We start from the raw sequence: 13,386 nt of genomic DNA on the forward strand, positions 1-13,386 counted from the left end.
ATTTTTCGTTACTAACCCAAGATTTTGGAGGGAATAAGGAATAAGGGCTGGTGAAGTGTCCAGGTGAAGCCTCAGCCCTGTGTTCAAGAGGGTGCCCAGCCTGACTGGCACTAACAGAGCACTCAGATCTCAGATAAACCCACCCTGGGGTTAAAACTATTAGAAAAAAATTCAGATTAACCCAGCCAAAGGACTGGACACAAAGCCCTGAACTCTGAGCTCACACTGAGCACACTTTGTGCCCTTGGAATGAGCAAAACGAGCTCCTGGTACTCACTTGGACACGGGATTCACGCTGGCTTCGATTATTGTTAAACACTTACAACACTTGATGTTTTCTGGGAAATCTTGGATTCCTAAAGAAACATGGAAAGGATGTTAGATACACAAAAATATTTATTATATACATCAAAATGTTATCTACACAAAACCTGTTCAGCTTGCTTTGTTCATTGGGCTTTTCAGCTCAGACTTCAGCTTGAGCAGGGAGGAAACACAGCTTAGAATTATCATCTCAAAGGTGATTCTTAAATCTAAAAGCCCTAAGTAAATACATATAAACACAAACTTGTAACTCTTCTGCTAAAGCTTGATTTATACAACCTTCTAGAATTAACAGTGACATCGTTTGTGCTGATACTTGTGCCCTTATCCCTTCCCAAACTGCTTTTCCCTGTCTCATCTCTCACAGAATCCTCAGTCCCCAGGCCTCCACTGACAGGAAATTTCCCAACATTTCCAGGAGTTCCTAAGCCTCATTTTTTAAAGCAAAGACCCTTGAGCTCAGGCACACAAAGGTTTTTAGGCCCATCGATATGAAAATGCAGAACTGGGAAAGCACAGCAGCAAATCAGCCCAGATAAATCCTGGGAGTTGTTTAAATCCCCCCACACGAGCCCAGTGAGCTCTAAACCACTTTGGAAGTGGAATGTTCCTAAGTGCATGGAAAACTGGCCTCACATTCCTGTTCCCAACTGGGCACAAGCCACCAGGGCACGGGATGCTACAGAAAACTCAATTTTTTAAGGAAAAAACAGAGGTGGAGCCTTCCCCAAAGCACCAGGCGGGAACCCTGAGACGGAGCACCGATTTCTCCATCATGAGGAGGTAAAACTTCATTGCAGCTCCCAATTCCTTGGGATCCTCAGGATTTGGAGGCCTCACCATTTTTGCTGATGTCGAGCTCCCGGAGGTTGACCAGGCTGGCGATGGACGTTGGGAGGCTGGACAGGTCATTGTCGGGAATGCTCAGCTTCCGCAGGGCTTGGCAGTTGAACAGTTGCTGTTCCAGGGTTTCATGGGAAAAAAGAATCCATTTGGGATCATTAATGACACACAAACACCACAAACCCCCCACCTGCCGCAGCAGAATTCCGCCCTCCCAATGGGGTTTTTGGGAAGGCGTTCCCACAGTCGACAGGGATAAATCAAAGGGGTCATAGGTAGCAGGAATGTTCAGAGAGAGTCCAAACCTGCAAATTCATCACATCCATGAATTTCGATATCATTGCACCATATAAATTATAATTATTGATATCTTTCACATGGACCATAAAAATTCCCAGATTTTTGTGACTCCTGGTAAATTAAAATATTTGATTTCATAATTTAAGTTCATGGCAGATTTTAAAATATTGTGTCTGCACTCAGATTAAATTAATTATCCTCAAGATCCACAAATGCTTTGGCATTATCCAAAGGACACTTTTCCCGAATCCCTGCCCAAAATTCAGGACTGAATTCTAATTTTTCCCTCCCATTCCAATTTTATAGAAGTGGGTTCCCAGTTTTCACCAGGAAATTCAGGGACTTCTGGACCACACCTGCCCTTTGCAGGCACCTCCCGAGGGTTCTTCAGATGCCAGAGATGTTCCCACCGTGTTTAGTCTTTTTCCCAGACCCCTCTGTCAGGATAAAGTCCATGAACTATCTGGGAATGCAGAGTAATTTGAATGCCTGGATGGAAAACTCAACCGAGTATCCATGGAAGAACAAATTACCACAGGAAGGCCATGAAAATTCCAGTGTGTAACTTCACTTTGAGTGCATTTTAGATCATTTTGAAACATTTCTGTTGCAATCCTTTGGGAAAATCCTGCTTTTCATTCAACAGAACCGATTCTCAGGAAAAGGAGAGGGAATTCTGTGAGCAACAAATGCTCAGGGTGAGAAAAAACCTCATCCCATGCTGGGACTGCGCTTCCCACCCCATCCACAGGGAATCTGCCTCTGGAAAACGAGCAATTCCTTCCCAGTGAATCCAGGAGCTTTTCTTCCCTTAAGGAATCACATCCTCTGGGACCAGGCTGGGAAGTGACACAACCAAGAGACTCCAGGGTTGGCTTTGGATCCCGGGAATGTCCAGCACAGGGAATCTGCTGAGTTTTGGGACGTGGCCACTCCATGCCATGCCTTGGGCAGGAAATGGGATGAATTAAAGAAGACAAATGAAATATTGCATGGAAAAGGAAATATCCAGAGCACATTCCCAGCCTGAGGAATTCCTCTGGGAGCCGAGGAAGGCTCAGAACTCGGGAGTTCTGACCCCACCTGGACACACCCAAGGCTCTGGAAGTGCTGAAGGGAGAAGCCCAATTAAAAATCTTCCCTCTGGAGTGATTTTATGATGTGCTGCTGTACCAGAAGGAATATGAGACATGGAATGTGGGAATGTGGCCCCAAGACTGCTTGGTTTTCACCCACTGGATGTTCAACAGGTATTTTTCCCAGTTCCCAGAGCTCCCTGATCATCAGGATTTTGTTGGGATCATCATTCCCTCTGTCCATACACAACTTTGATTCCTGTCAGACCAAAGCCAAGCGGTGCTACCGAGCTCTGAGTTATAAAATCAGGGTTTTATTCTGCACCTCTGGGGAGAATTCCATCCCACTCATGTTTTTCTGGATGCTGATTCCAGCGACTCCACTTTCATCCAGATCAATTTGCTCTTTATTAGTCATCAATTCACTTGACTCATACAAATAAGGGCCCTTTTTGCAGCAGGAGAATGAAGTCAAAGGCAAAAAGAATAAAAAGACTTGGCTGAGTTTAGCCAAAAAGAGAGCAAGAAATGTAAAATAATCTTGTAAATGCTTAAAAAAACAAGAAATGAAGAACTAAAAATCAGCAGGAAAATAAATCATCATTATGATACATAAAATGCAGGGTAAAAATCAAAATAAGATCAGGCAGAGTGAGTTAAAGGCATCAGTTCAATGGAAAAGAATTGACTGGGCTCTAGAGCATCACGTGAAACTAAAGCAGAGCTGGACTTAACTGAGTTGTTTCCTCATTCAATAATAAAACATGATCAAGGGTTTTGATTCAAAAGAATTTTGTTATATCAGAGGCACAGAATATCTAGCAAAAAACAGAAAATGGCCGAAATTTTCCTCTGGAAGAAATTCTTTGAAATCACATTTACAGAGGGAGGAGAGAGTGGTAGAGTTTAATGTACAACACAAAAAGTTCATGGTAAGTAAGACAGTGCCAGTTTCACAGGAAAAAGGCCTTTTTCTCTCCTGGAACATTAATTCAGTGATGAAAAAAGCTCTGAGCTCTGCAGCAAAAACACCTGGAGCAGAAAATTTGATAAAGGAATTATTTCGACTGCTGAATTCCTGGTAACAATTAATAAAGGCTCAAGACCAAAACTGATGAGTGCTATTAACACTGTCATTAATCTTCTCTTCCACATGGCCAAGATTATGTTAAACTCGATTTACTCTAAATGAAAATTATCTCCTTCATCCCAATTGCAGCATTTTGGACCTCTTCCCTTTGGTGCTCATTTTTTTCCATACAGAATTATGGCATCTTGCCCTGACACATTTTTCCATCAAGCCCAAGCCTGAAACACTTTGATAATTCCAAGACACCCAACCCAAACATCCCAAAAATCCCTCCCTAAATGAGACACTCCCAATATTCCTCAGTAGCAGAAGGAAAATAAGATAAGATATTATTATTGTATTATTTTTTTTATTATTATTATTATTGTTATTATTATAAGACAATGGGACCTCAGAGCTTCCTGAGCAGGTTTTCCCCAGGATCCATGTGGGATTTCTGGGGATAGAACCCAGCTGGTTCTGTGCTATGTCTCCAGGAGAGCTCAGGCAGCTCTCCTCAGCATTTTTACATGAAAACAAAGGGATTTTGGCTGCCCTGCCCCACCATCTGTGCAGATTTCCTCCATGGAGTGCCTCCTCCCAAGCAGTGAACCATCACATCCCAGCAAAGCAACTCCATGGCACGGAAAAAGTCCATTTTCTACTTTTGTAAATGGAATCTTTACTAAGTCTCTGTGCAGCAAAAATGGGAAATCTGCTGTGAGGTGATGGAGAATGGAGCAATGTTTAATGAAAGATCTGTAAGCACCTTTCATTATTGTGGAGAACAATTCCATTAAGGCCTGGATCCCTTCCCTTGATGTTTCATTATGGAGCCAGCACCTGCCATTAATTGGTTTTTCCACCTTTCCCTCTTTTGTTTCCAGAACATTTTAGCTCCAGTGACTTTTAATTCCTTATAGTGAACAGTGACCAGCAGGAGAATGGACTGAAAGATTCCAGAGGAGGAGTTTCACACTGGAAGGATGACTTGGATGATCTCAGGGCAGTGTTGGATAGTTGGTACTTCCCAGCAGTATCCTACAGGGATAAAGGGCTGATCCTGAAGGAGAGCACAGCACTGGCATTCCCAGCAATATCCCACAGGGATAAAGGGCTGATCCTGACAGAGAGCACAGCACTGGCATTCCCAGCAATATCCCACAGGGATAAAGGGCTGATCCTGACAGAGAGCACAGCACTGGCATTCCCAGCAATATCCCACAGGGATAAAGGGCTGATCCTGACAGAGAGCACAGCACTGGCATTCCCAGCAATATCCCACAGGGATAAAGGGCTGATCCTGAAGGAGAGCACAGCACTGGCATTCCCAGCAATATCCCACAGGGATAAAGGGCTGATCCTGAAGCAGAGCTTGCTTTGGAAAGCAGGGACAGAGAGGCTCCAAAGGCAGTGGTGACTCCTGATCAAGGCATGGATACCACAGGAGTTTCCGGGGCCAGAACCCTTTATCTTGGAGAGTTGTTTTTCCCACTTTCAGGCTCCAGCAGCTGCCCCATTCCTGTGCTGTGAAGAAGGAGCAGGAGTCCCTACTCCTCCCAGTCCAGCACCAATTCCAAGGAATAACCCTGGAGCCCCCAGCTCTCCCCAGGAGCTCCCGTCAGGAGCAATCCCTGTCCCAGAGCCGGGCACACATTCCAGGCCATGGCTTTGCCCTCACATCCCATGGATTACCTTGGGAAGCTCCTCAATCTGGTTGGCATCGAGGTAAAGCTCCTCCAGGGTCCGCTCGAAGCTGAAAACCTCCTTTGGCACCTGCTGCAGGCCACAGTGGGAATAATCCAGCACGGAGACGATCTCCTCCTCCCCACGGAAACACCGGCACGGCACCAGGCGGCCGATGATTTTCCTTTTGGTTGTCATCTCCAAGCAGCATACTGAGGGAAAAAGGGAGGAAAAGCAGGACTGTGACACCAGCAGCATTCAGGGGAATGTTCCTGGGAATTATTCTCCGGATTGCAGTTCATTAAAACCAGTTTTCCTGAGGGATATGCGGAGTCTGCACTGCGCAGTTCTTGTGGTGCCTTTCTGGAATGAAAAGGTGGGATTTGCCAGCAGAATGACCAAACCTCAATCCTGCAGCTGTTCCCCACTCTGGGACAGAAGGGAACACGCCAAGCCCAGCCACAAGCATGTGTTTATGGGAAGATGAGCTGTGGGGAGCCACAAAATCCAAACCCATCCATGGAAGCCCCGAGCCAAGGCTGGTCCCCAGCCCAGCGGGAAGCGAGTCCCGGCCTGGACTCAGGTGGGGTCACCTGGGTCGGATTCCCTTGGGAAAGGGGCATTATCCCTGGATCCCCCACAGCAGCAGGGCTCCAGCAGCTTCCACAGGCACCTGAAGCAGCTGAGGAAAGCAGGAATGGAATCCTTGGCTACTGTGCAATCCCAAACCATTCCTGCTCCTCCCGTGCCACCGTGCTCTGCTGGAAACCCTGAGAAGGGGTTTAACAAAATCCATTCCTTTTTCTGCACTAAAATACACACCCAGGAAGTTCTCCCAAACTTCTCCCACCCTCGATCCCAGGGCTGCAGACCCTCCCTCACCCCCAGTGCATGTGAGCACCCCTAACTCAGTGAGTAACCCTACACAGAGCCCTACTCCTCGTCACTGCAACAAAACCACTTCAGGATGGAGAGAACTCTCCAAAAGCAGATTTGGAACACATCAAGCAGTCCCTAAAGCCATCCTGGAGTTATTTAAACATTATGGATACATCAGGCTGTCCTGAAATGTATTTACCACAAAGACAAGGAGGGCTCAAGCCGCAACTCCCATTTTCCAAAGCACTTCAGTGTTTTGAGTTATATTTAGGGGGAAAAAAAGCACTAAATCAGTCCAAATAAAGCAAAATAAGGTTTTTGCAGGAAGCACCAGTATGGAATGGAAGGATCTGGGCTATGATCGAAAGGAGTAGAATTTCATGCCCTGTGGGCTTGTGGTAATTAAACCTTTTATTAATTTCAGCATTATTAATTCCTACCCTGGACTAATTCCAGCTTTGGTAATTACACTTTCCTTCCCTACATTTTGTTCTCTCCTGATGTTCAGGGATCCTTTCCTTGGTGCTGGTGGCTGCTCATGGAAAAGGATCAGTCCAGGAGCCACCCCCTGGATGAGCTGAGTCCGGGACACAGCAGCTTGATCCATTCCTTAATCCTGCAAGGGATTCCTCATCCCTCTCCCACTCCTCCTGGAAACACCAGAGCCTGGTGCTTTTCCCCGTTTAACTCTTGGGAAAATGGTAATTCCCCACAGCTGAGTCCTGGAGGTCATTGCCCCACATCCCACGTTACACAGGAAGATCAGACCCTCCAAAAGAGCTGGAAAATCAGATTATTTCTTGAATAAAGGCAGATAAATGAGGAGAGCAGCAGAAATAGAACCTGCTCCTTTTCAGCTCCAGCGAGCAGCTCATTAGCAGTACCTGGAGTTCATTGTCATATAAAGAAAATCCTTCATCTGAGGAAAACGGGAGCTCCATGGAAATCAATTACAGTAAAATACAATCCCTTCCCAATTAATGGATCTTTTGTGCAGGAAAACACGAATCCCTGTTTAGCAGGAGTCACAGGAGAAGTCATTTCCCTCACCTGCTGGAAAGACAGAGAAAACTGCTGCATGTTCACCCAGCTGATTTAAGGGTGGGATGAAACAGCTCAGCAAATTCCAGCATTCCAAGGATCTTGGAACAAGACAGAAAAATTCCTTTTCTTCATCTCAAAAGCTTTATCCCCTGCCATGGGCCTGCACACGAGGAGATGCACCCAGAGGGCAGGGATAGGTGGGATACTGGGAAGGAATTCCAGGCTGGGAGGGTGGGGAGGGGCTGGAATAGAATTCCCAGAGCAGCTGTGGCTGCCCCTGGATCCCTGGCAGTGCCCAAGGCCAGGCTGGAGCAGCCCAGGACAGTGGGAAGTGTCCCAGCCGTGGCAGGGGTGGGATGGGATGAACTTCAAGATCCCTTCCAACCCAACTGTTCCAGAATTCTGGGATCTCCTGAAGAGTCAGGCAGGGGGTGTAGAAGAGAGGTGGTGACAATGCTGCTGTAAAAAGCTCCAGAAGTTGCCTCTATGTAACTGGCAGCATAAATCAATTTCTAATTTGCTGTTCTGCAGGATACATTCATGATGGATTTAATTTTTCTCCTAAGCAAGTTTTCCATGGAACACTCCACGGAAGCGTTGGTGTCTCGGGGAGCTGCTGCAGTGCCACGGTGAAGAACCAGAGTCCAAATTCAACCCAGCAGGGGCTGGGATCTCAGGGCCCAGCCTGAGCTGTCTGACCGGGCAGCAAACACCAAATCCCTCCCGCTCTTCCAATCCCATTCAGAAAACTCCAAGAAATCCCAGAGCCAGAAAGTTACAGAGAAATCCTGAACATCGAGAACTTGGAAGTGTGAATGGGAGCGTGGCAGGGCTGGAATGAGCAGTAAAGCACTGCCAGAGGGTTCAGAAAACAGGGATTATTTCCAGAGCAGCAGGGAATTCTCTCCAGTGCCACCTTTGTCACACACCTCACACAAGGGATGCTTTTCTGCTCCTGTTTTCTTTCTCTTATTAGCAGCACAATCAACACCATTAACATGGAATTTCTTCCCAGTGTCCCACCTAAATCTCCAATAAAGAACCCAGTCTGAACCTCTCCTTCTTTAAAGCGCATCCCTCTGTTCTCCAAATCCCATAAAACGTGTTTGGGAAGCAGGAGCCCGTTCTGGAGCATTCACCAGGATTCCTGGGAGGTGTTCCAGGGTAGCTGCTCCTCCTTCTGACTTAGGGAAGATGCTGGGAGTTTCCCAGTTTGTTCCAATACCCCAGAATTTGGATTTTCTCTGCCAAAAGAGATTTGATAACCGGGACTACACATAAGGAAAGGAACAAAGCTGAGCTTAAGGTTGGAATTAAAAGGAAGACAATCCTTGAATTTCCTTCAGCCCAAAGCCTCTCCCCCATGGATATTCTCCTGGCACTGGGCAGACATCCACTTTTATTTCCTTTCTTCCCTTTAATTAATTCTGTGGGCTGTCTGGCTGATTTCCACAGTGTCCAGTTCCAGTCTGGGTCACTGCAATAATTAGGGAACTTCAAAGCTCTCGGAGTCATCTTCATTTGCAGCACCCCACTGCAATTAGAAACACAACCCTGTCAATAATTCAGAGCTTTGAAGGAGGAGGAAGATTCTCTCTGCATTTACAACCACGTGGAACCTTTCCACAGCTTCGCCACCTCCTCACCCAGCTTCTTGTTTTTAATTTGCTGCTCACCTTTCCGTGAGCTGCAGCTTTGTGGGCACCAGCTTTGCACGAAACTGGGAGTTTTTAGCACTTTGTTTCTTTGCTCTGTAGCTCTCACCACCTCTACCTTGTATTCTTTATCCCAAACTTTTGTCTCCAGCCATAAGCTCGTGCTTGTGACACGGGAACTGTGCTTATGTAAGCTCTTACATCAGTCCTTGCTGCTGCTTTGCATTTCCTCCCCATTTTCCCGTTCAGAAAAGGCCTCTGATGAGGGGTAATCTGCTTATTCTCTGCCTGGAAAGCAGCACTGCCCTTCCTGAAAAATCTGCTTGAATCCCCATAAGATATCCAGATGGGAAGGAGCATTCCAAGCCTGGATCCTGCCCCTCTGCCCTGCCCAGGTGAGACCCCACCTGCAGAGCTGCCCCAGCCCTGGGGCACGGGAAGGACCTGGAGCTGCCAGAGAGAGTCCAGAGGAGGCACCAGGATGGTCACAGAGGTGGAGCAAGGGGAACAGGACACAGGGAATGGCTTCCCAGTGCCAGAGGGCAGGGATGGATGGGAGATTGGGAAGGAATTGTTCCCTGGGAGGGTGGGCAGGCCCTGGCACAGGGTGCCCAGAGCAGCTGTGGCTGCCCCTGGATCCCTGGCAGTGCCCAAGGCCAGGCTGGACATTGGGGCTTGGAGCAGCCTGGGATGGTGGGAGGTGTCCCTGCCATGGCAGGGGTGGAATCTTCAATGTCCCAAAAAACCATCGGTCACAGGTTGGACTCAATGACCTTGGAAGGCTTTTCCAGCCTCACTAATGCTGGGATTCTCCACTGGAAGTCACTCCATTTGATTGAAGTTACACTTTTCCACACCCTGTTCAGAAGCAAGCAGCACTTTCTCCCAAACCTCCTCCCAGAGCTGGGTGAGGGAGGCGGGAATGTCGCTGTTCCCAACTGGAAACACAAAATTAGGGATTTATCCAGGTTGTATAATTGGTAATCGTCTTCATTAATCTCCCTGAAAAGATTAAGAAACTCTGGCTCTGAAGTCACAACAACAGAATTATTAGGGAGCTTCCAAAGGGGAATTGGTCTCATCAAAGAGAGGGGTGTGAAATATTATCTGAATTGTTTTCCTGCACAGAAATTCCCAGATAAGGAGCATATCTCCCCCAGAAACGCCATTTAATGCAGATAATTGAATTCTCTTCATTATGTCCCCATTACAATGGTCTGTGCTCAGGTTCCCATTCAGATTTGGCTAATCCTAAAGTAAAATAACCAAGCATGAAGAATCAGATTTCAGCCTTTGTCTCCCGGGAATATTAATGAGGAAAAGTTTCCCTGGCTTTGCTGCAAGTCCCGGGAGGTCCCTTGGGACCTCAACACCTTGAGATGTGGGAAAGGTGCAGAGAAGGGTAAAGTAAAATTGAAGAATTATTTCCACAGAGTATCAGTTTTGAATGCCCAGAGCTCACCCCTTTGGGATATAAAGGCAAATCTTTATCTTTCCTGGTAAGATATTAATTGATTCCAAAGGTTACTATTGGCCTCGCCTTGGAACTCCTCAAGGAGCTTTCCTAAGTAAGGGCTTTTTGGATAATCTGAGGTGATGATGACTCCAGTTGCAAGGACATTTTAGTGACAGCAAAAGCAGTGCTTGGGGTTGGTTTGATGATTAAAAATCTGTGTCCTGTTCTCCCCACGGACAATTTCTGCATGACCTCAAGGAAAACCCCCGATTCTTTTTATAGAAGTGACAGAATTCCAGCAATTTGTTGCACATTAGTGACACATGTTCAAAATTAATCATTATGCTCTTAATTGCTAGAAATTCCAATCACTTTGACAGCTCACCCTGCAGACATTTCAGCAGGAGAGAATCCCAACAAACAAGAGACATTTCTTTGGGAAGTGTGCTGTCTGGAAATTGGGGAATTTACATTTCTGCTTGGATCTTCGATGTCTCGCAGCTTTTATTTGAAGTAATCCTTTAGTTTAAGAGATTATCTGCTGTGAAATTTGGGATGAAATGGGCTTTATTTGCTGCTTTATGGAGCAGTGGCTGGAAGTGCTCTCCAAAGGAAGAGCAGAGAAAACATCATTTACCTGCTAAGGGCACCACGGAAACAAAGCGGGATTCGAGGAGGAACAACAGAACTTCCACTAAGTCTGGGTTTCTTCCTCTCAGGATCCTGCAGAATCCCCAATTACTTTCCAGTGGTTTCCATCACAATCCAGCTGCATTACTGCTGACACGTTAATCAGCTCAGCAGGATTACGGCAGCAGAAGCGGGGGCATTCCGCTGAGCTGGCAGGGTGGCAGTGCCAGGGAGGGGAACGGGAGCCACAAACTGCAGCCAGGACAGGAAGTTTTAATTGAGAGCCACAACTGTGACTCACAATGAGAGCTGATCCTCTGGCACAGATGTGGAATCACAGAACCCTGGAATTGTATGGTTGGAAAAGATCTTTTAGATCAGCGAGTTCAGCCGTCACCCAGCAGCCCTGGCCGTGTCCCCAAGTGCCACATCCACACATTCCTCGAGCACTTCCAGGGATGGGCACTCCAAACCTCCCTGGGCAGTCCCTGCCAAGCCCTGAGCACCCTTTCCATGCAGAAATTCCTGCTGATGTCCACCCTGAGCCTCCCCTGGCCCAGCCTGAGGCCGTTCCCTCTCCTCCTGTCCCTGTTCCCTGGCAGCAGAGCCCGACCCCCCCGGCTGCCCCCTCCTGTCAGGGACTTGTGCAGAGCCACAAGGTCCCCCCTGAGCCTCCTTTGCTCCAGGCTGAGCCCCTTTCCCAGCTCCCTCAGGAATTCTCCAGCCCTTTCCCAGCTCCCTCAGCCTCTCCTGGGGCTCCAGCCCCTTCCCAGCTCCATTCCCTGCCCTGGACACGCTCCAGCCCCTCAGGGTCTCTCTTCTCCTGAGGGATGAGGGACCTCTCCCTTCCTCCCTGTCCCTGCTGCCTCTCTCCCATGGGATGGGACATCCACACTGGAGCAGGTATTACTGAAGTTCCAAACAGGAGATCAAGCTCATTTCTGTATTTCCCAAGCCTCTGGAATACCCAGAACAAACTGCCTGGAAAATGTGTCGTTCTCTCCCTGGGGGAAATGTTCCCATCCTGTCACAGAACCTTTTCCTTTCTGAACAGAACAGGGATTTTTGAACCATTAAAAATTCCAGTTCTCAGCTTTTCTGCCAAGCTCCACCACTCCAACTGCACCTTGAGAGAGTTTCTATCCCACAAGGCCCCCATTCCTACAGATATTCCCACTATTTCCCAGCTGTCATTTACCTTCTTTAACCTTCTCTGCTCTTCCAGTTATTCCCCAGCAATAATTCTCACCTGGGCCATCCTCTCCTTCCTTCCCCATCCCACTGCTCCTTGATTCCCTCCCTCCACACATCCCATTCCAAGCACAGCTCCCACTCTGAACCCCTCTCCTGGCTCACACCCTCTTCCCTCAGCTCCCCAAACTCCACATCTGGGTTTAAAGTTCTGCACCACCATGGTTACTCCCAATAATCAGGCTGCCTTTCTGCCCTGTGGGATCATCCTTTCTTTGCCATGGAATTACCCTCTCTTCTAGGAATTCCTACAGAAACATTCCATTGCCCGGCACAAGCAGGGGATTTAGTTCTTCCCATTGTTCACTCCCAACTAAAAACTTTTCCCTGCTCACTCCCCTCCTTATATTTTGACAAAAAGCATAAAACCTTTTACTGTCCACCAGTTCCTCCTCGTCCTGTTATTCCACCCCTCTCCTGGCTGTGGATGCAGTGCTGGAAGCTGCCCCCATGGCTGTTCATAAATGGGATTATGGGAATGCCAAAGTCTGTGGCTGTATAGGGAATGTCAGCACCAGGGAAATCTCAAGGGCAGAATTCCCACAAGCAGCCGTGGAAAATTGGTTCCCTGAACATGAGCAAATGATTTTACATTAAGCCCGACATTTATCCCCATAAACACCTCATTATCCAGGAATTCCTGAGCCTGTCTCCTCTGTATTTCAGTGGATAGCATGGAATCCTGGAATGGGAGGGACCTCAAAGCCCATCCAGTGCCACCCCAGCCATGGGCAGCAATACCTTCCATGATCCCAGGCTGCTCCAAACCCCGTCCAGCCTGGCCTTGGGCACTGCCAGGGAGCCAGGGGCAGCCTCAGGTTGCCCAGACAATGTTCTTTCATAAAAGGAAAGAACTGGCAAGTGGTTCCCTGAAACTGGATTTCACTTCCCTAAGGAAATCTGTGGCACATCCTCACTTCCTTCCCGTATCCTGGTTTTTAACACTCCGATGCCTCCCGCTCTTTCGTGGTTCAAACAAGTTTTGCCAGGGTCAGTTCCCCCATCGAAGGGAGATGAATTCAGAGCTCAGAGCTCAGAACTCAGCACAGCCTCTCTGGCTGAAATTCAATCCTCTCCTTGTTCTGAGGGGGGATCTGGAAACAGGAGGCTCCCAACCCTTCCCATGGCACCGTCGGAGTCACCCCCAGAGCAGCTGCCCTTGGACAAGGAAAT

General features: G+C 47.7%; 1 protein-coding gene across 3 annotated transcripts in view; it reads right to left on the reverse strand.

Annotated features, from left to right (window-relative positions):
- Positions 1-13,386, reverse strand: part of LRRC7 (leucine rich repeat containing 7) — a 165,337-nt gene that overhangs the window by 50,263 nt on the left and 101,688 nt on the right. For 2 of the 3 annotated variants that reach the window (XM_069023689.1, XM_069023692.1), the window contains exons 2-4: positions 5,308-5,510; positions 1,165-1,282; positions 278-356 (exon numbers count right to left, since the gene is read on the reverse strand). In XM_069023689.1, the coding sequence (XP_068879790.1) occupies positions 278-356; positions 1,165-1,282; positions 5,308-5,510 (400 nt within the window). Of the gene's footprint in view, positions 1-277; positions 357-1,164; positions 1,283-5,307; positions 5,557-13,386 lie in introns of those variants that run through there. The other variant, XM_069023690.1, reaches the window with a different exon arrangement.

Source organism: Aphelocoma coerulescens, chromosome 8, assembly GCF_041296385.1.
Source record: "Aphelocoma coerulescens isolate FSJ_1873_10779 chromosome 8, UR_Acoe_1.0, whole genome shotgun sequence".
In the NCBI taxonomy this organism is placed as follows: Eukaryota; Metazoa; Chordata; class Aves; order Passeriformes; family Corvidae; genus Aphelocoma; species Aphelocoma coerulescens.